The 23,894-nt window shown below is 39.4% G+C and overlaps 1 protein-coding gene across 1 annotated transcript in view; it reads left to right on the plus strand.

Annotated features, from left to right (window-relative positions):
- Window positions 1–11,667: 11,667 nt before the first annotated feature.
- LOC124789161 overlaps window positions 11,668–23,894 on the plus strand; it is a 189,944-nt gene continuing 177,717 nt past the window's right edge. Inside the window, exons 1-2 of the mRNA XM_047256456.1 lie at window positions 11,668–11,798; window positions 11,872–12,031. Of these exons, the coding sequence (XP_047112412.1) occupies window positions 11,931–12,031 (101 nt within the window). The 5' untranslated portion in view covers window positions 11,668–11,798; window positions 11,872–11,930. The remainder of the gene's footprint in view (window positions 11,799–11,871; window positions 12,032–23,894) is intronic.

Genomic DNA, 23,894 nt, shown 5'->3' on the forward strand with positions numbered 1-23,894 from the left:
TCTAATCTTCAGCATTCTTCTGTAGCACCACATTTCGAGAGCTTCTATTCTCTTGTTGTCCAAACTATTTATCGTCAATGTTTCACTTCCATACATGGCTACACTCCATACAAATACTTTCAGAAACGACTTCCTGACACTTAAATCTATACTCGATGTTAACAAATTTCTCTTCTTCAGAAACGCTTTCCTTGCCATTGCCAGTCGACATTTTATATCCTCTCTACTTCGACCATCATCAGTTATTTTGCTCCCCAAATAGCAAAACTCCTTTACTACTTTAAGTGTCTCATTTCCTAATCTAATTCCCTCAGCATCACCCGACTTAATTCGACTACATTCCATTACCGTCGTTTTGCTTTTGTTGATGTTCATCTTACATCCTCCCTTCAAGACACTACCCATTCCGTTCAGCTGCTCTTCCAAGTCCTTTGCTGTCTCTGACAGAATTACAATGTCATCAGCGAACCTCAAAGTTCTTATTTCTTCTCCATGGATTTTAATACCAACTCCGAATTTTTCTTTTGTTTCCTTTACTGCTTGCTCAATATACAGATTGAATAACATCAGGGACAGGCTACAACCCTGCCTCACTCCCTTCCCAACCACTGCTTCCCTTTCATGTCCCTCGACTCTTATAACTGCCATCTGGTTTCTGTACAAATTGTGAATAGCCTTTTGCTCCCTGTATTTTACCCCTGCCACCTTTAGAATTTGAAAGAGAGTATTCCAGTCAACATTGTCAAAAGCTTTCTCTAAATCTACAAATGCTAGAAATGTAGGTTTGCCTTTCCTTAATCTTTCTTCTAAGATAAGTCGTAGGGTCAGTATTGCCTCACGTGTTCCAACATTTCTACAGAATCCAAACTGATCTTCCCCAAGGTTGGCTTCTACCAATTTTTCCATTCGTCTGTAAAGAATTCGCGTTAGTATTTTGCAGCTGTGGCTTATTAATCTGATTGTTCGGCAATTTTCACATCTGTCAACACCAGTTTTCTTTGGGATTGGAATTATTATATTCTTCTTGAAGTCTGAGGGTATTTCGCCTGTCTCATACATCTTGCTCACCAGATGGTAGAGTTTTGTCAGAACTGGTTCTCCCAAGGCCTTCAGTAGTTCTAATGGAATGTTGTCTACTCCCGGGGCCTTGTTTCGACTCAGGTCTTTCAGTGCTCTGTCAAATTCTTCACGCAGTATTGTATCTCCCTTTTCGTCTTCATCTACATTCTCTTCCATTTCCAGAATATTGTCCTCAAGTACATCGCCCTTGTAGAGACCCTCTATATACTCCTTCCACCTTTCTGCTTTCCCTTCTTTGCTTAGAACTGGGTTTCCATCTGAGCTCTTGATATTCATACAAGTGGTTCTCTTTTCTCCAAAGGTCTCTTTAATTTTCCTGTAGGCAGTATCTATCTTACCCCTAGTGAGATAAGCCTCTACATCCTTACATTTGTCCTCTAGCCATCCCTGCTTAGCCATTTTGCACTTCCTGTCAATCTCATTTTTGAGACGTTTGTATTCCTTTTTGCCTGCTTCATTTACTGCATTTTATATTTTCTCCTTTCATCAATTAAATTCAATATTTCTTCTGTTACCCAAGGATTTCTACTAGCCCTCGTCTTTTTACCTACTTGATCCTCTGCTGCCTTCACTACTTCATCCCTCAGAGCTACCCATTCTTCTTCTACTGTATTTTTTCCCCCCATTTCTGTCAATTGTTCCCTTATGCTCTCCCTGAAACTCTGTACAACGGTATTGACGTACTGTGGCGAAATGAAATTGGGGCATTACTGTTTTTGCAACACGAAAAAGTGATGTTTTGTCTAAAGCAAAAAAAAAAGCTGTTGTTACAAATAGTACACACAAATGGTGTGGTTTTTCAATTTGGTTAAGTTTATTGTAGCATTGTCTGCAAAATAAATCGAAACAATGCTTTCCACTACTGCAGCAGTTGTAACACATGCTAGATAAACAAAGCTATTTTTGCACGAATCGTCAGTGGGGCCTGATTTTCATAAATGACATGATGAAATTAACGAAGTTCTGAAATCAAGTGAGTATTACTACAAATAAAAAGCATTATTTTAAAAAAACAGAAATAGTCTCACCTGTCTATCATATGCTACAGTTTCTCATGTACAAGATTGAAACATGGAGCACAGCTTCCTTTAATAAGCGAAATATGGATATAAATTCGAAAACGGTGTCGTCTCACTTTGTTTTCTTGCCTCATTTTCATGGACAGTTCAGCCAAAATCTCGTCAACGCTCTCTGCATTTGTCACTATTGCTGTCATCTTGAAGATTTATTCCCCAGATAAGATAGCTAAGGCTGTTTTTACAGTGACACCGACAAGACAACTCTCTTCACATTCCGTCGCCAGTAACATTGGCCGACAGCTTGGTCACTGTGCATCCGATCTCCTTCGACAGTTTGTGACAGGGTCAAGGAGATTAGGTTAGGTTAGAATCTATCCAATGCATAAAGTAGGTCAGATTTTAAGCTCCAAGCGTGAGGTGGATACCATGACACCTCTGTGCTTAGATATGAGTGCTGCAGTGTGGAGTTTGCTACTAAAAAGACGCCGAATACAAGTAAATTAGCTATATTCGTCTCGAAAAGAACGTGGCCAGTACTGTGCACTCTGTTATCTGTCACTGGAATTATCAGACAAGTTTTACGAACATAATGAGATAAAGGGAAAAACGTCCTGCACAAAACGCTAGAAACGATCTTTAACACCTCTTTCCTTCTCCCAGTAACGACGAGTGGCAGAAGGAGCGATTACCTTCAAATTTTCCATGCCATTGTTGATGTTCTTCATTTTTATAAGTGTATATTATGAAAATATGTACTTTCAGCGATACGCTGTATTACGGATATCTTTCAAATACTTTGTTCCGAGTATAGATTATTATGCCATGATGGTAGGATGTGAACTTTGGTGTTTTGCCAAATAGGTTATGAGCATATAATGATTATGTTACGTCGTAAAGCAGATACTGTTTATAATATATGATGCATGGATAAAATTTGTCTACGAGTAAGCAACTATTATTTAAGTAATGAAAGACAGATCTGTGGTTTCACAGCAGCTTACTTTATTACAAAAGTGGTGAAAATTAATGCAATACTGGCAGAATAATCATATAATCAGACTCTAGTACTGAAAACATCAATGTTCTTTAAACACTTGCTGATGGCAGTATTATTTCAGAGTGAGTGTAGCTTTTAGCAAAGGAAATTATCTGTATCACAGTGTCTTTTTAGTGCTCTTACACTAATCATAGCTTCAAAATTCGCTATAGAACAAATGTTACATTTCGTAGTATCTCTGGTGTAATAGTGAAGATATTAGCTTTGTAATTGGTCTTCAATACATCGTGTACAGCATCCAACGTATCACACAAAAACTTTGAAACTGTACTTTTCATAACATTGTGTAGCAGGGTATAGGCCTCAATACTGGAAAGATGTAATGAACAAATATCGAATACTGGCGTGTTGCGTCTGGTTTTACATGAGTCAGAACTACATCTTCTGTAGAGCTCGAATCACATCTCTACAAGTACTCGAAATTAGTATTTCACATATGAGTCTTCAGTTTCATATATTCAAGATGATTGGTGGTGACCCTGAAAAGCACGATTACAAACACTATGCTTTGCTAAATTTATTTGAAGTTATGCAGACATACGTTAATTAACCTTCATATGTGCGAAAGGTGAACAAAGTTTAGAATCAGATGCACTGAACACGAAACGCACTGAAAAGTGGACACACGCAACACCACATTTCAAAATCACATGTAACAGAATCACCAACCTACTGGCATAAAATCGCAAGGAAGCACTAATAAAAATTTGTAGACAGCTAATGTCCATCTACCAAAACCCAAAAAAAGACCCATTACAGTAGCTTCAAGCATAAAATACGCTGTCCTTCTCATATGAAAGAATTAAGTTTTTGAGGTTATAATTTACACCTAAAATATCCGATAAAGATTTTGCCTGCTTGTTGTTTCATTCCATAGATTCCAAGCTATATCCAGATTATGATATTGTTATCCTCAGGATGCCACAAAGTTACTCTTTCTTGGATTAAACTTATTAGTTTTTCACAGCCCACAAGTGAGAATGTCGGTCGATTTGACCAAAGAAAACAAACTAATTTGAATTTCATCGATTGTCGTCCGAAATCTACACATTCGGGTGATGACATCAGTTATAATGTGACGTCGCTCGTACAGGCATACTGATTTGAAACGATCGGCCACATTCGGCCGATGTCGGTCGTCGGCGGATCCGTGACCTCAGCCTAACAGGCCAGAAATCGCCGGTTAAGTTATCCCGAGTTTATTCGCGGTCACAGTGGCTCCGATATCGGTGGATTCTGCCGACGACCGACATCGGCCAGAGACGGCCGATCTTCTCAAATCAGTACGCCACTATGTGCACGGCCACACTGTAAGCAATCCTATCTCCCGAAAGTACAGACTTCGGACGACAATCGGTGAAATTAAAATCAGTTTGTTTTCTTCGGTCAAATCGCCCTACATTCTCCAGCCCCAAATATGGAGCGTGAGAAACTGATGTCTTTAGTCCAAGAGAGAGTGAGTTTGTGGCGTCCTGAGGATGAAAATATCATAATTGGTATATAGTTCTGAATCTATGGACTGAAATAGCAGATTTATTCGAAACCTCAAATAGCCAAATCTTTATTGGAAATTTTAGGATTATAACCTCAAAAATTAATTTGTTCAAGGGAAGAGGGTGCCATATCTTTTATACTGATAGCCATTGTATTGGCTGTTTTTTGTGGTAGGTTGTCATTAGTTGTATAAAAACTATTATTACTGCTTACTGGTATTTTATGCCAGTAGAGGAGTGATACCGTTAATATGAAATGGTTTTGCAAATGTGATGTATGGCATGTATTTTCACTTTTAAGTGCTTTAGATTTTCAGACTGTCTTATGCTACACATTATGCTTGTCTTTTACTCGTGTACTACATAACAGCCACTGAAGTATAATTGACATACATCAGCACAACTTTAAATATGTAAAACCAAACAGAGTCTTTATATTTTGCATCAAGGTCACCACGAATTATCTATAGTAACAGAACTGTTTCTCCCATCATCTCATATATTCGTAAAATTTGTCTGGTTATTCCGATAACTGAAGACAGAGTGTATAGTACTCGCAATATTCTTTACGAGACTGGAAAGCTTTTTTAGGTGTTGGATTATAACCTGGAAAACTAATTTGTTCAAGTGACAATGATGCCGTATCTTTTGCTTAAAGTTACTGTAGTGGACGTTTTTGGGTTGTGGAAGGTGGACATCAGCTGCCAAAATTATTATTACTGCTTACTGGAGTTGTTTTTATGGCAGTAGGGTGATGATTCTGTTGCATGAAGTGGTTTGTAAATGTGGTGTACGTGTGTGTTTCCACTTTTCAGTGCTTTGAGTGTTCAGAGTATCTTACAATAACTTTATGTTTGTTTTCACATGTATACTGAATGTCAATCATTGAAGTTTATTTGATGTATGCCTGCACAACATTAAATAAATTCAGTAAAACAGATTTCGAGTAGGCCCCTGTTTGTAGAGGTGTGATTTGAGGCCTATTAAAAAATCCAACTCTCACATTAAACATCTGGTTCTGGTTCAAAAGTACCAGAAGTGACACTTTGATACTTGACATCTGTCGATTACATCTTTCTAATAATTAGGCCTATACCACATTCTGAAATTACAGTTTCAAAGCTTTTGTATGACATGTTAGATGTTTCCAGAATGAGAGATTCATTCTGCAGCGGAGTGTGCGCTGATATGAAACTTCCTGGCAGATTAAAACTGTGTGCCTCACCGAGACTCGAACTCAGGACTTTACTTCTGCCAGTACCTCGTCTCTTACCTTCCAAACTTTACAGAAGCTCTCCTGCAAACCTTGCAGAACTAGAACTCCTGAAAGAAAGGATATTGCGGAGACATGGCTTAGCCACAGCCTTGGGGGTGTTTCCAGAATGAGATTTTCACTCTGCAGCAGAGTGTACCCTTTCTTTCAGGAGTGCTAGTTCTGCAAGGTTCGCAGGAGAGCTTCTGTAAAGTTTGGAAGGTAGGAGACGAGGTACTGGCAGAAATAAAGCTGTGAGGATGGGGTATGAGTCGTGCTTGGGTAGCTCAGTTGGTAGAGCACTTGCCCGCAAAAGGCAAAGGTCCCGAGTTCGAGTCTCAGTGCAGCACACAGTTTTAATCTTCCAGGAAGTTTCATGTTAGATGTTATTTACAATGCTCTAAATACTGATTTGAAATCTAATGTTTAAACTCTTGCACCTCATATACCTATTCTAAGCAATATTTAAATTTTTTAAACTGAATTTTAAAGCTGCAAATGCATTAAAAGACACTGTAATACTGATTTTCTTTTTTAAAAGCAACACTAACACTGACATAATATTGCCACCAGGAATATTGTTACGTCCTTTCTCAAATCCACTGGGAGTACTAGAATCTGATAACCTGAATAGCAAGCCAGTACCACATTAATTTTCACCATTTTTAGAATAAAGTGAGCTGCAGTGGCACCACAAATCTATCTTTCATTAATTAGATAGTGCTTGCTTCCTTATATACAAATTTCATCCATGAATCATGTAACAGAAACGTGTACTTCCACCACATAAATTAACCATTATGTGCTTATAACCTCATTGGCAAAAACTTTACAGACCGAAGTCGCACATCCTGCCACTGTGGCGTAATAAATCACACTCTGAACAGCATGCTTTGGAGAGATCATTATTGTAGTGTATCACTGAAACTACCAATTTTCATAATATACGAGTTGTTGTTGTTGTGGTTGTGGTCTTCAGTCCTGAGACTGGTTTGATGCAGCTCTCCATGCTACTTTATCCTGTGCAAGCATCTTCATATCCCAGTACCTACTGCAACCTACATCCTTTTGAATCTGCTTAGTGTACTCATCTCTTGGTCTCCCTCTACGATTTTTACCCTCCACGCAGCCCTCCAATACTAAATTGGTGATCCCTTGATGCCTCAGAACATGTCCTACCAACCGATCCCTTCTTCTAGTCAAGTTGTGCCACAAACTTCTCTTCTCCCCAATCCTATTCAATACCTCCTCATTAGTTATGTGATCTACCCATCTAATCTTCAGCATTCTTCTGCAGCACCACATTTCGAAAGCTTCTATTCTCTTCTTGTCCAAACTATTTATTGTCCATGTTTCACTTCCATACATGGCTACACTCCATACAAATACTTTCAGAAACGACTTCCTCACACTTAAATCCATACTCGATGTTAACAAATTTCTCTTCTTCAGAAACGCTTTCCTTGCCATTGCCAGTCGACATTTTATATCCTCTCTACTTCGACCATCATCAGTTATTTTGCTCCCCAAATAGCAAAACTCCTTTACTACTTTAAGTGTCTCATTTCCTAATCTAATTCCCTCAGCATCACCCGACTTAATTCGACTACATTCCATTACCGTCGTTTTGCTTTTGTTGATGTTCATCTTACATCCTCCCTTCAAGACACTATCCATTCCGTTCAACTACTGTTCCAAGTTCTCTGCTGTCTCTGACAGAATTACAATGTCATCGGCGAACCTCAAAGTTTTTATTTCTTCTCCATGGATTTTAATTCCTACTCCGAATTTTTCTTTTGTTAACATCAGGGAGAGGCTACAACCCTGCCTCACTCCCTTCCCAACCACTGCTTCCCTTTCATGTCCCTCGACTCTTATAACTGCCATCTGGTTTCTGTACAAATTGAAAATAGCTTTTCGCTCCCTGTATTTTACTCCTGCCACCTTCAGAATTTGAAAGAGAGTATTCCAGTCAACATTGTCAAAAGCTTTCTCTAAGTCTACAAATGCTATAAAAATTTAAAATGTCAATTACGGCCTGTTAGTTTCTAAGCAGTCCTTCAGACGCTAATCGCTTGTGAGAGAAGGAAAGTGGCGTCACAAAGTTGAAGCGTTTCCATCTTTTGTGGCAGGTGTTTTTCCCCTTATGTCGTATATTCGGTAAAAGTGTTTGGTGATTCCAATAACTGAGGACAAATAATACTCACCACATTCGTTTTGAGACAGATACACCTCATTTCCACGCAACTTATAACAGCAAAAGGCGCACTGCGGTACTCGTATCCAAGCGCGGGGGTGTCGTGGTATCCATTCCGTCCTTGGAGGTTAAAATACAACCTACTTCATACATAAAATACTCATAGATTCTAACCTAATCAGATCTAACCTCCTAGGTTCCGTCAAAAACTGACGAATGAGATCGGACGCTCTGTGACAAAGCTTTCGGCCGATGTTATCGTGTGACCTCTGGCGATGGCCTCTGACTACCGTTGTCGGAGCCACTATGACTGCAGCCTGAGGCGTTATTCTGGGTTCGTACAACGCGTTTCTCATGCTATTCCGAGAATAGACCTTTACTGGCTGCTAACAGGAGACTGAGCAACCGGCCCTAATCAAAACTTTTTCTGCGCAACAACACGGATGCCGTTGGACATTGTAAGTCAGCTGCTGCACTTTCTCCTACTGCTATTTTTCTCTTTTATGGTCAAACAGAGGTCGATTGTAACCTGCTGGATACGACCACAACTAGTTTGAATTTTGGCGCTCCCAGTGGGTAGGATCCTGTATTTCCTTATCATGCGGCCGGCCGGTGTGTCCGTGCGGTTCTAAGCGTGTCAGTTTGGAACCACGTGACCGCTACGGTCGCAGGTTCGAATCCTGCCTCGGGCATGGATGTGTGTGATGTCCTTAGGTTAGTTAGGTTTAAGTAGTTCTAAGTTCTAGGGGATTGATGACCTCAGTAGTTAAGTCCCATAGTGCTCAGAGCCATTTGAACCTTATCATGCTTTTGGAGAAAATCGTGGCATTGAGCAGAGAAGGCCTAGCCGGCAAAGGAAGCATTATACTCTTAAGAGCGTAACTGGGATTAACCTAATTTTGACAAGATTCATGACAAATTGGAATGGGATAGAACGTTGCACCAGTGACGTAAGCGTCACATAGAAGGGCATAACTGCACGGCCGAAACCATAGTGGATTCTGAGTCGTGCAATACGAAAGTTGTGTTGTATCTTAAACCTGTAAGAATTTTTTATAGAGGCCAATGCGCCTCAAGAATATACTTCATTTTTAGCAGAACTTAGTTATATTCTTTAGCAGTCGCTAACCTTCACTTTCACACATTAGCCTTCTGTTTTTGTAGAGGAGTTCATAAGGTGGCAAACAACTCTAGAGTGGCTGCACTGTGGTAAAGGCATGTAGGTTACAGGTCGCGAACATGCTGGGACTGACTATACAGCTAATGTGTAGGTAAAGCATAAACAGGATCCGCCATTCACCCAGGTATAACGATCGCTTACCGTGACAGTCAGTCGTGGTGGTTGCATTGTTAAGCAGGGATAGTCATTCATCTCTTCTGTTGGAACGCCGATGTTAGGTGTTATTTTCTTTCTAACCAACAAGGAAGGGTAGTTTGTTTTCCTTCAGGGAGCAGTCGCTGATGAAATGCGAACCCAACTCACTTTTCTCTCAGGACATACTGAAAGCTTTGGATCAAGTCAGTCAGGAAAATGCAGTGTTTCTTGACTTCCGAAAAGTGTTGGAGATAGTATCAAATCTATACTTATTGTCAAAAGTACGATCATATGTGATATCAAGCAAAATTTGTGGCTGGATTGAGGATTTTTTGGTAAGGAGGACACAGCATGTTATCTTGGATGAAGAGTCATCGTCTGGTGGAGAAGTAGCTTTGGGTGTGCCTCAGAGAAGCGTGTTGGGACATTTGCTGTTCTTGTTGTATATTAATGACATTGCTGACAATATTAATAGCAACCTGACTTCTTGCAGATGATACAGTTATCTATAGTGAAGTACTGTCTAAAAGAAGCTGCTTAAATATTTACTCAGATCTTGATAAGAGTTCAAAGTGGTGCAAATGTTGAAAACTTGCTTCAAATGGTCAGAAATGTAAAACTGTGCACTTTTCACAACGAAAAAAAAGTAGTATATGACAATAATACCAATGAATCACAGTTGCAATTGGCCAACTCCTACGAATACCAGGGTGTAACACTTTGTAAGAATATGAAATGGAATTATCACACAGGTTTAGTCATAAGTAAAGCAGATGGTAGTCAGTCTCTGATTTATTGGTAGAATACTGGGGAAATGCAATCAGCCTACAAAAGTGATTGCTTACAAATTGCTCAAGCGATCCATTCTGAAAAATTGCTCAAGTGTATGGGATTCGGTACAAAACAGGACTAATAGGGGATATTGAACACATACAGACAAGAACCAGCATTAAACGACGATCCTTGGAATGTACTACAACCTACTACTTATCAGTTACACTGGGGTCTTTAGGCCCAGATTAGATTAATTGCAACACACACAGAAGCATTTAAATAATCATTCTCCACACACTCAATATGTGAATGGGATGTACACGCTGTCATGCACTTCACAGTGGTTTGCCGAGTTATATGTAGATGTAGCTGTAGATATGTGTGGGCACTCTTTGGTCCTTTGCATCTCAGTGCCCTGTCTTTCCGACTTTCAAAACCTATTCCTGTTCTGACCTCTGTCCTCCCTCTGTCGTTTTCTACATCTACACCCTTACTCTGCAAATCACTGTGAAGTGCAATACGAAGGGAACGTCCCACTGTAGGTTTTTCCCGTTCCACTCACATATGGAACGTGGGCTGTCAAGTGGACGAATAATGGTGGCTGTTTGGTTTGGGGTGCAAAGGAACCAAACTAGAGGGTCATCGGTTCCTAGTAACGATGGCGCTCGTATTTCCCGCAGGAAAGAGAGTATTCACAGAGAAGATAGTACTTTAGGTACATTTTGTACCTCTGGTACACAGCTCTTGGTAGCCCTCCCAACACACCCATTCGCAGCAACATTGACATTAGTCAGAGTAATTTCCAGCTGCTTACGAATAGCGACCAACTCATCCCCTGCGTAAGAACAGCAAACACAGTAGGGCTGCTTTATGCCTGGTGCAATATTTTACAGAACAGTAAATAAATAGTTTTGGTACGGTCCTCTCTTGTTTTTTTGGTTGTTTGAACTCATTATAAACGTCGACAGTCTGTTTGTTTTCTGTAGGTCTACATTCCTTTAGCAGCAATGTTGCATCTTATTTCGTCATATCACTGTTGCCTTGCATGCCTTAGGTCTAGTATATTCTCAGAGCTGTTGTTTCCCATCTTTTAATTTTATCTTCAAACAATGGTGCTTCGTTGAAAGTCAACGGGTTTATTTGCGTCAGCTACAATTTTAATATTGATCTGACAATAGCTTGAATTCGGAAGATGTTACAAATCTCTTAACACGTATATTTAGTGAATGTGGGAACAAGATGCCGTGTGAATGCAAATATAATTAACATTCAATGAAATGAATGTTTTGTAGCTTCGTTTATAAAATTGTATATATTTACTTTCGAAATTTTAAGTACAAATTTAACATACAGTAAACCTCTGTGGTTCACTAAATATCTCTGCTTTGTTATTTTTCATAAACCTCTGCCGTAGTGATAATGCTAAGTATCATCACTGTTCCCGCGTTTATTGTGGATGGAGTTTGTGTTGTGTTGAGGTGTATGTGTTGTGACATGATAACGAAATGGCGGTATTGCGTGCGTAATACTTATACATGTTGAAGACAGAAATAAAGTTTGTCAGAAAATCATTTGCGGAGAAGAATTTGGTGACATTTCTCGCTCACAGATGTAAATATAAAATTAAGTGAAACAAAATAAAAATATTTAGTATTTCGTCTGATCACATTCTGTATTGTTTTAGATGTGCCTTCGAATGTTTGCGAATCACATGTGTGAACAGTAAAGTTCCGACACGACGAAATGGTTGACGGAACTGAAAATCACGAAAGAAACCTCTTGGTGCTGGAGAATGATCACGCAGCAGTATCCAGCAAGGTGGAAGCTGTTAAAGAGATATGCAGGTATACTGTGTAGTCGACAGTGCAAGATGTTTTGTGATATTTGAATGCATCCTACGCATTTTCTCTTATTTTACCTTTACAGCAATTTTTAGTGACTTACTGTTAGATAAAGTACTCGACTGGGTGACTCGAGGGGTTTTCTACTCCTCAGTCCGGTATACGTTGAAATATTGCTTTACAGTAAATGTTGTTGGAATTACCGCCCGTGCAGCACTCCATTCGTGTGCACTCTTGTAGAAATTCCGTTGCTCTGTACGAAAAATAAGAGAACTAAAAGAAATGTAATTTTTTAGAACTTTGTTTTCGTTATGAATTTGCTATATGAAATATCACCAGTTGTGATCCGAAAGTAATTGTCACCCTCCTATACTTTCCGCGCAATGATTTGACGCTTCAGGAGTTGCGTGGTTGCATGAAGTTAAAAAGAAAAAGAAAAAAAACCTTTGTTTTTAAACTTAGATGTATGTGTATCGTTACTTGCGGAGGTTAAAACACGCAGAAATTTTAAGTCGCCAAGAAAACTTCATGTAAGATTAATATGCCAAATAGCCTGCACAGCATTCTCCATGTAGTTACAATCTTCTAACAAAACTTAAGAGATACTGATTCACTAGCTAGAGTTTGAACCTCAGAATCTTTTGTTTCTAATGGTTTTGTAAAGTTCTTGATGGCATTTTGAGGGGGGAAAATGGTAGTTGGAAGCGACAGAATTAGAAGGTGGCAGAACCTTAGTGTTTGGGTCTTGTCTCAACACTTTTGTATCAAGGGCTTCTTATATTAGTACGATGTGATAGCTATTTGAGATAATAGTGAACATATTGTGTTTTGGTTAGTGCAGCCTCGTCCCGAAGAGATTATGGTTTCAGTAAATTGGAGCTGCTGTCCAAAGTTTGCATTCCCAAACAAAGTGAACTGCCTTGTAATATATCTGAGGTGCTTAGGCAAGGAAGGAGAAACTAGATTGTACATAAAGAAATCAGTTCCTATCCCCACCCTGTTTCTCTGTTGAAACCAAGAAGAGTATGCATTGTACTTTTAAACAACTCAGTTTATCTTGTTGATGAAAGGCACCAAACTGTCTGAATAGATAACATAAGAAAGTAAATTATCTCAAACTTTGAAAGCAGAGTTAGATAATTAAAGGAATGCTTCTCTTACTTTTTATCACTATGCTGTCTGGTATAGTTTGGTTGTATAGTTTAGATTAGATTTATTTTCATTCCAATTGATCCGTAGTGAGGAGGTCCTCCAGGATGTGGAACATGTCAGAAACACAACAATACATGACAAATATTTACAACTAAAACAAATAAGCTAATGTACCATTCCACAGGTCCCAAGTGGAATGATCGTCATTTTTTAATGAACACTAAGAGTCACTTTACAAATACTAATGCACTGAATTTAAAATAAAAAAGTTTTTTATTTGTTTATAAGGTAATAAACATACAATACAACTACTGTAATACTTATTTACAATGAACACATTACTGCACTGAAATGGTGCAGAAGTTAGATTATACTTACACACACACACACACACACACACACACACACACACACACACACACAAAAGATATATATTTTGCAGTTAATTTGTTTTATTAAAAAAAGTCATATTTGTTATTTTATGTAAGAAAAAAAAACATTAATCAAAGGACAAGTTAATTGAGGAGATGGTGGCTGAAGGACAGTTTGGTTTTAGACGGAATACAGGCACAAGACACACAGTGAGACTCTTGCAAATTTTGGCAGAGAAGTTTATTGAAAAGGGAATAAACCTATATATGTGTTTCATAGACCTGTAAAAGGCCTTTAATAATGTTGTTTGTGATGAGGGGCGAAAAGGAGTAGACTGGAAAACCAAACATCTTAATAAAATCATAGTAGTTACATGAAAAAGCACTGGTGAAAATGGAAAGAACTAGGAAAAGAAGTAAGACAAGGCTGCTGCCTTTCTCCTACCTCTTTCAGTCTGTACTTCGAAAATGTGACTGGCTGCTGCCGGCTACATGACAAGGGAGTAAAAATTGTAGGAAGAATAACATTATGGTGTTTGAGTTTTGCACACAACATGGTTGTCCTATCAACAGGTCAGAAAGAATTGTAGGATATAGTGAAAAGCTTTATGGAAAGAAAATAAATAAAAAAAGAAGTAATGGCCCTGGTGGGAAATGAAAAGATAAACATAACACTGAATGGAAAAGTATTAGAACATGTGCAAAGCTTTAAAATACCTTTGGAGCAGGACAGAAAGCAACCGGGAGAGCAGCACAGAAATTAAAACCAGAATAGCAATGACGAAATAGGCATTTTATAAGAAAGGAGAATTTTCTGCAGCAATATGGACGTAGATTTAAGGAAAAGGCTAATAAAATGTTTTTCATGGAGTGTCCTCCTGTATGGCAGTGAAATATGGACACGGAGAATGATATGTGGATATGGCGGAGGATGCAAAGAATGAATTGTATGGATAGAATGAATAATGAAGATGTACTGAGAAGAGTGGAAGATGGAAGAGCAAATACTATTACTGGATTTAATAAAAAGAAGGAACCAAAACTGGATTGGACGTATGTTAACCCTCAAGCAGGTGCTCCACATTTTCATTAGTTGGGCAGGTGCGGGGTGATATTTTATGCTCCAGTACATAATTTATGTAACCTGGTCCCAAACTTTTGAAAGTTATGTTTTATTTTGTGAATGCTGTTACTGAGTGTGTTGATTCCACATTTTTTTTGCGAACCTGCTTGATTAGGCCCATTTGAAATTTTTGGGGATAAAATTTAAATATTTCATGAAAAGTTAATACAGAGTCTTTCACTTGAGGTTTACTTACGTTAATTTTCAGTTTTGTAAATGTCCCCTACAATTTAAGCCTCATGAACATAAGCCACAGTTGGAAAAAAAGGACTTGATCATTGCAGTTGTTGCAAGTGTAAACAGCTGTCACATGTTTCTTACAAACCATCTTTTTGCATCTATCTTATATAATGGTTGTCAACACATGTTTTACTTGGCCTCAAATTAAATGCCTCCCACGTTTCTTGTTTGCTGATTCTTGAGAAGTAGATGGACATATGTCTTTCTTTCCAAAGGGTTCTCGATGTTCAATCAGAAATGTCAAAATGTAACCAGGCAGACACAGTATTTTGTGTCCTTCAGTCTGATGGTGCTTGCTAAATCCTGCAAAAAAATTCTTCTTGCTTGATGTGGGATTTTTTGATTTCGAGGAATATATACATTGATTTCTGCTACATTCACAAGAGTGTAAAACACACACATTGGCCATTGCATGAGACACTGCATGATGACCCACGGTGTCAACTCCCGCTTTCGTTGTTTCAATCCATTGTTATTTCAGGCTTATTCGTTTTGTCATGAAGTTTTGGTCATTCATGCAGTGTTGATAGCAACATCACTGATTTGTTTTTCTTTCATTCATATGGCGTGTGTGGGGGGGGGATCCGAAAATTGAAGACCCAAATTTTCGATTTTTGCTTGCCTGAAATTCAACAATACAAGTAAGCTGCTTCTTTAGGAGAGCTGTCGCCAAAGGGTAACTGATGTTGCTACCTCCGATGTCAGGAATCAGGCGCATCACTGTCGCTTGGCTTGTTTGGGGTGTGATGTGGGCCATCCTCTTGTTTTTCTCAGTATACTTCCAAGTTACCTGTAAAAAATGTTTTTGAGTTTTATATCGTGAAGATCTTGATTTCAACTGCAGTGCCCACAGAAAGCCTCCAGTTTCTTATCAGTAGTCACATTGGGCTCAAGATTTTATGATTTTCTGCAGTTGAGAACAAACGGCTGCAAGAAAGGACAAATGACAGTTAATTTGTCTGTTTTTCTTCTTTTAGCTTGTGTTTCCATGTCACCAAATCACACATATTGGAGTAAGAATAGAAATCTCTTGTAACTTATACAAGCTCTTTGAATTTCATTCCTGTTCCGTCTGAGTTCCATAGCTTGATTGCGTAATTTGTGATTTCTCCTTTGCGTCTCTATCATGATAGTACTTTGATGATCCACTTTTCTTCTGCATATATATATATATGTAGGAATGACAGTATTGCCTATCATATCATTGTCAATTGTTTTTAAGGTCATCTGCACTACCTCTAGGATCAGAAAACACTTTCACTATTTTCTCATTTCTAACTTTACTCTGGTTGAAGTAATCAATTTTCCTCCACTTTGTAATGTTATCCCTGCCAATAAAAAAAACACATTCCATATAGTCAGCTTCAGTGACAGGCAGTATGTTATGCTCAGAATCACTGCCATGCTTACTTTCTTGAATTACTTCCATCTCCTCATCAGACACCCCATTGCCAGTGCTGCACAGTTCATGATTTGCCCTATCAGACATATCCTACTACTCCTACAGAATTTTGGCTATTCTGGGGTAATTTCCCTGAATAAGTAACAAACTAATCAGTTCTTTCAAACTACTGATCTGGTATAAATATCTATGCACGTTTGAATGCACATACCAAACATATATTTACTTACAGGACCAGGCGCACTGGGTACTTTGTATGCCAGTAGTGCTCTGCCAACAGTTTTATATATCTGCAGGCACACAAAAAGCGACAGAGGTAAATGAACAACATTTGGTAGCTGAGAAAACAATAGAGGAATAGCTAGTGAACCAGTAAACTCTGCCACTAGCAAAAGACTAAACTTGGGGTACTCTATTCCCTCTACACACGTGCTTGAGGGTTAAGAATGGAGAGGCTTGTGAAAACAGTCTTATGGGGGTATTTATTTGGAAGGAAATAGGGGGTGATGGAGGATCCTGGAAGATGTGATGTACAGCAGCCCGTACATCGGCATTAAGAAGGAAGCTACGCATCACATGTAATGTAGATGTGAAGGACCTGCGAATATAGCAAAATGCTTCTTTCTCAGTAGTCGTAGTAGGTGTGTTCAGAGTTCCATTGTAAGGAATCTACTAAATTTATTGTAGACTTGGTCCTGGTTCCTCATCCTTCAAATTTTGTCCATGTGAAATGAAAGAAAGATGACTACCAATGTCAGTGACACAGTGTGGCTCTGTGGTCAAGAATCATAGTGTAGATCCAGAGGTTTTCAGTTCAATCCCTGGTTGCTATTGTTACTTACCACTTCCTTGACATATAGCAAGGGTTTGTTAATATGAAAAATTATGAGTTCCAATGTGGTTTAGAGTTCATGTTAAACAGCAGGTCCACTTGTAACTGTCTAGGTGAGTCAAGTTCAGAAGATAATGCTTTGTAATGCAGTAATGTTTAAACTAACTCTTCCCCCCCCCCCCCCCCCTCTCCAGAGAAAAGTGTGGCCCAAATCCCTAGCAGTAGAATGGGATCTGAAGCAGTCCACAGTTCAGTTGCTTCCCAATGGAAATGGAAATGTCGTGTGGCTAGGGCCTCCCGTCAGGTAGACCGTTTGCCTGGTGCAAGTGTTTAGAGTTTACGCCACTTCAGCGACTTGCATGTAAGTGTTTCCTAATAGTTGTGCGTACTGTGAATCCCACCAAGCATGGACCATGGCATGGTGACTTGTTAACTAAATGATACAGATAGATGTACCATAGTGAAACCAATAAAAGTGCACTTACAATTTCATTTGCACAATGAGTCTTGGGAAGTAGACAGGACAAATCGTGATTCAGGTATAGCTAGCCAATTAGTCTCGTTTGTAATTTCATATGGCTTTGTAAATAAAGTTAGCTGGTATTTTGTCCCATTAGATTAGAATTTAACCACGTCATTGAAATTTTGGGCAAAATCTGAAAAAAGTCTTACAGCCAGTTAATGCAGTGACTCTATACATCAATCTAGTACAGCAATTGCATTAACTAATTGAAATAGTTTTTAGCCTTGTTTCACAAACTTTATTGTTACTGTGTGATGTAGGTTTTTGGCTGTCAGTCCATTTCCTATTAAATGACTTATCGCAAAGATGAGAACCAAGCAGTGATAAACATGTAAACATTTCAAAATATTGATTTATGACTTACACTCTGTCAAATGAATGTGGAGAGGGCACCTCTTTCCGTGGTTTGTGCCCTGAGGGGTCTCCCTCCACCCACCACCCTCCCCATCCCTGTACGTTCGCTTTTGCGATGGTAATTTGTGTTCGTCACATTTCCTTAGTTCTTTCAGTTTACCATATTTACTCGAATCTAAGCTGCACCTGAAAAATGAGACTCGAAATCAAGGAAAAAAAATTTCCCGAATCTAAGCCGCACCTGAAATCTGAGACTCGAAATTCAAGGAGAGAGAAAAGTTTTAGGCCGCACCTCCAAATCGAAACAAAGTTGGTCCATTGTAATATGAGACACAATTTAGGTCGAATGAATGACGATACAGCAGTTAAGCTTTACCACGTAGCCATTGCTATGCGTCAGGCGCTCCGTCCGTATTTATACGGGTACCCTTCCTTTTTCACGTGCTTCGTCTGGTTTGAATTTATTGCTTATTTTTCTTTGATCTGATAAGTGTCGTTCTCTTTGTTATAGGTGTTTACGTCACTCTAAGCTGAAAATGCATTATTGTGCTGTGTCATGCATTGTTTGTCACATTTTGATAATGAGGGTTTATGACCTGTCACCTTTCGTGGCATGTCTTGCTTTTGTGCGCACTACCGCCGCTTCCAATTAAAAGAGAGAGAGAGAGAGGAATCGTCTCATTAGCGAAACAATGGCAAGGGACTGATGCTTTCTTTGATAATAATCAACAAGAACCAAATAATAGACTGCGTGTGATAGATGATGTTGTGAAGGAGAGTTTAGCGAAAATTTTTCTTCGTTTGAAAATCTTTGCAGACGCCTCTTTAGTACATTACATTCTGCACAGAAATTAGAGCCATCTTAGATTTAAAAATCTAGTTAGTTGTCTTGCTTCATTTCTGACTGTATCACTATTCGGCGTAAGAATAATACGAATATAAACATGGCATGATATGTATATTCTTCTGTGTTTGCTGTTGTCTCACTATAGTTTTGTAGTTTATTAGGCAGACAGGATTTAAATGAGATAGCAGCAAACACGAAAGAATACATGGGAAAATGTTTATATTCGTATTATTCTGATGGTGAAGAGAATACTGCATGTGATTCACAGTTCATAAAAGTTGCTATTAGCAACCATCTCTTGTCACAAGTAGGAAAAAATTCAGAATGTAGAGTTGGCCATATTGACAAACATACCAAACAGTCTTGCCAATCAGATTTTCGTAGTACATTGAAAGGCTGCTACATTCGAAGATGAACAATACGGAATTTGTATTTACTTCGTTGGATAATGTATGAAAATGCAGTGGTCGAAACGCGGGGCGGAGAAAAAATCTCATCTTCCACCTTAATTTATTTACTGACGCAGAGGTTTTGGCGCCAGTAATTATCTTCGTGCCTGCAAAGCGTGCCCCTGTAGCGCTACATATATTCGATGGCAGAAGTTAATTGTGGCGGCACCTACCAACATTTTACAGAACAATTCTAAGCCGCAGGCGGTTTTTTGGATTACAAAAACTGAAAAAATAGTGTGTCTTAGATTTGAGTAAATACGGTACACCCTTTAACCATTAAAATCTGACACACAGACAAACAGCTAAAATTTTGCACCCTTAGCTGCTTCTGCTTATTGGGGTTGTTCACAGTAAATGTCATGTACATGTTGAATGGTTTTCTCACATGTCTTACCTGGCTTTGGTTCTGTTACTGTTTTGCATTTCGTATCATATATTTATGTTTCAGAGGGAGCATTAGGGAACTATTGACAAGGAGAGGAGAAAGGGATAAATTAGATGAAGAATGGATAGCTTTGAGAGATGAAATAGTGAAGACAGCAGAGGCTGAAGTAGGTAAAAAGTTGAGGGTTAGCAGAAATTCTTTGATAACACAAGAGATATTGAATTTTATTGAGGAAAGGGAGAAACATAACAATGCAATAAATGAAGCAGGTAAAAGGGAATAAAAGTGTCTAAAAATGAGATTGAGAGGAAGTGCAAAAGTGTTAAGCAGGAATGGCTAGAGTACAAATGTTAGGATGTGGGAGCATATATCACACTATCAATATATGCTTAAGATGATCTAAGATAGGTGCTGCCCACGTGAAAATTAGAGACCTTTCGAGAAAAGAGAAGCAGCTGTATGAATAAGTGCTCAGATGGAAAACCATTTCTAAGCAAAGAAGGAAAAGCAGAAAGATGGAAGAGTATATAGAGGGTCTATACAATGGGGATTAAATTGAGGGCAATATTATGGAAGTGGAAGAGGACTTGGGTGAAGATGAGAAGGGAGATATGATACTACATGAAGAATTTGACAAAGCACCTAAAGGCTTGCATTGAAACAAGGCCCTGGGATAGACAGCATTCCATTAGAGCTGCTGATAGCCTTGGGAGAGCCAGCCATGACAAAACTCTTCTATCTGGTGAGCAAGATGTATGAGATTGCGAAATATCCTCATACTTCAAGAAGAACATAATAATTCCAATTCCAAAGAAAGCAGGTGCTGACAGATATGAAAAGTATCAAACTATTAGTTGAATGAGTCGCAGTTACAAGATACTAACATGAATTCTTTGCAGAAGAATCGAAAAACTGGTAGAAGCCCACCTCAGGGAAGATCAGTTTGGATTCCGGAGAAATGTAGGAACACGCGAGGCAGTACTGACACCATGACTTCTCATAGAAGCTAGGTTAAGGAAAGACAAACTTAAGTTTATAGCATTTGTAGAAAGCTTTTGATAATGTTGACTGTAATTCTCTTTCAAATTTCCAAAGATGACAGGGGTAAAATACAGAAAGTGAAAGGCTATTTGCAATTTGTACAGAAGCCATATGGCAGTTATAAGAGTTGAGGGGCATGAAAGGGAAGCAGTGGTTGAGAAAGGCGTGAGACAGGGTTATAGCCTGTCCCCAATGTTATTCAACCTCTATATTGAGCAAACAGTAGAGGAAACAAAATAAAAATTTGGAGTAGGAATTAAAGTTCAGGGATAAGAAATAAAAACCTTGATATTTGCCAATGACACTAATTCTGTCAGACACAGCAAAGGACTTGGAAGAGCAGTTGAATGGAATGGACTATGTCTTGAAAGGCGGATATATGATGAACAGCAACAAAAGCTAAAAAGGCTAATGCGTTGTAGTCAAATTAAATCAGATTATGCTGAGGGAATCAGATTAGCAAATGAGACATTTAAAGTAATAGATCTGTTTTGTTATTTGGGAAGCAAAATAACTGATGATGGTCGAAGTAGGGAGAATACAAAATGTAGACTGGAAATGGCAAGAAGTGCATTTCTGAAGAGGAGAAATTTGTTACCATTGAATATTGTTTTAAGTGTCGTGAAGTCTTCTCAGAAAGTATTTGTATGGAGTGTAGCCATCTACAGAAATGAAACACGGACAGTAAATAGTTTGGATAAAAAGAGAATAGAAGCTTTCAAAATGTGGTGCTACAGAAGAATGCTGAAGATTAGATGGGTAGATCACATAGTAGTAAGGAGGTACTGAATAGAATTGGGGAGAAGAGAAAATTGTGGTACAACCTGACTAAAAGAAGGGTTCGATTGGTGGGACACATTCTGAGGCATCAAGGGATCACCAGTTTAATTTTGGAGGGAAATGTGGAGGGTGAAAATCATAGAGGGAGACCAATAGGTAAGTACAGTAAGTAGATTCAGAAGGATGTAGGTTGCAGCAGTTACTCGTAGATGAAGAGGACTGCACAGGATAGAGTAGAATGGAGAGCTGCATCAAACCAATCTTTAGACTGAAGACCACATCATATAATCCGGAATGGAAATTTATTTCTTGGTTTTCCTAATTCTCCAGATCCTTGGAATTATTGCCAAAATGTATAATTTGTCACACATACGAGGTCTGTCCAAAAAATTTTGGAACATCCATAATTTTTGCACCTATGGCATGTTGGAGCAAAATCCCGTTGGCATCAGTTCACACGCTCGTGTTTAATGTGTAAGTGCTGGAAGTTCGTTTTACGTCTATTATTATTCAGTACTGTGTGGCACAGTTTGTCATTTTCGAGATGCCAGAGTTAGAGGAGCAATGCACCTATGTTACATATTACGTGGAACTCAAGAAAATCTTTACAGAGAGACACCAAATGATGCAGGAATCTTACAGTAATGGGTGATTAAGATGTAATCATTGGTTTGAATGGTTCACACGGTATAAAAATGGATTGATGGAATTTAAAGATCACCCTCGTTTAAGATGCGCTTCGAAGTCTACGCATGACACTCCCAATCAAAGACTGACTGTCCGAGAGATTGCAGAATAATGTAGTATTTCAGTTGGATCATGTCGTGAAATCCTAATGCAGCATCTTCGAATGCATTGTGTTGCCACCAAGTTCGTCCCACGGCCTGTGAGGGAGGACCAGAAACACCTTCACCTTTGCAATCTGTGATGAGTTTTGGGATTGGGCAGATGCGAACAAGATGTTCCTTACGAGAATCATAACTGTTGAGGAGATGTGGGTCTACAGTAATGATATTCAGACCAAGATTCAATCTTCACAGTGGTTTGGGAAAGGTTCTCCAGGACCAAAAATGCTCATGAGGTCAGGTCAGACATCAAAGCCATGCTTTCCCTGCGGGTCCGGGCTGAGCTACGGTAACTGTGAAGCTTTACGCCTGATATCTGCAATGCCCTCCAGGAAACCTGGTTCCCGGCAATGCTGACCCCTGCCCTCTGCGGCTATAAGGGATATTACAGGAACTGTAGTGACTATAGTAGAGTGTCAAGTGAAGTTTGCGTTTCTGTCCTAAACTCAGTCGGTAGTGACACTGTGCCCTTCAAACTCGTTATGAAGCTGTGGCTGTCAGAACAAGGACAATGCAGGAAATAACTGTATGCAATGTATATCCTCCTCCAGATGGTGCAGTATCCCTGAATGTATTGCACTCATTGATCAACTCCATAAACCTTTCCGACTTTTGGGAGATATAAACACCCATAACCCATTGTGGGGTGGCACTGTGCTTATTGGCCGAGGCAAAGATGTTGAAACTTTACTGTCTCAGTTCGACCTCTGCCTCTTCAATTCTGGGGCCGCCACATATTTCAGTGTGGCTCATGGTAGTTATTCTGCCATTGATTTATCAATTTGCAGTTCAGGACTTCTCCCATCTATTCACTGGAGAGCACATGATGACCTGTGTGGTAGTGACCACTTCCCCATCTTCCTGTCACTGCCCCGGCATCAGGCCCACGGATGCCTGCCCATATGCCCTTTAAACAAGGCAGACTGGAAAACTTTCACCTCTGCTGTCACCATTGAATCTCCCCCACACAGTAACTTCGATGTGGTGGTTGAGCAGGTGACAACAATAATTGTTTCTGTGGCAAAAAAATGCGATCCCTCACTCTTTAGGGTGCTCCCCTCATGCATGGCAGTCCCTTGGTGGTCACCGGAAGTTGCTGAAGTAATTAAGGAGCTTTGGTGAGCTCTATAGCAGCATAAGCGGCACCCTTTCCTGGAGCACCTCATAGCCTTTAAACGGCTCCGTGCACACATTCGCCAACTTATCAAACGACGAAAACAGGAGTGTTGGGAGAGATATGTCTCGATAATTGGGTGCCAAACCTCACCTTCCCTAGTCTGGGCAAAGATCAAACGTCTTTTCGGGTACCAGACCCCCAACAGGTGTTCCTGGTGTTACCATAAACAGCATGTTATCTACTAACACAAACATGATTGCCGAGCACTTGGCTCGAGCCTCTGCGTCGGAGAATTACCCCCAGCCTTTCGCACTGCCAAATGGCGGCTGGAAGTTAAGTCCTCTCATTCACTACATGCCACAGTGAATCCTATAACACCCCATTTACAGAGTTGGAGCTCTT

This window comes from Schistocerca piceifrons, chromosome 3 (genome assembly GCF_021461385.2).
Source record: "Schistocerca piceifrons isolate TAMUIC-IGC-003096 chromosome 3, iqSchPice1.1, whole genome shotgun sequence".
Classification (NCBI taxonomy): Eukaryota; Metazoa; Arthropoda; class Insecta; order Orthoptera; family Acrididae; genus Schistocerca; species Schistocerca piceifrons.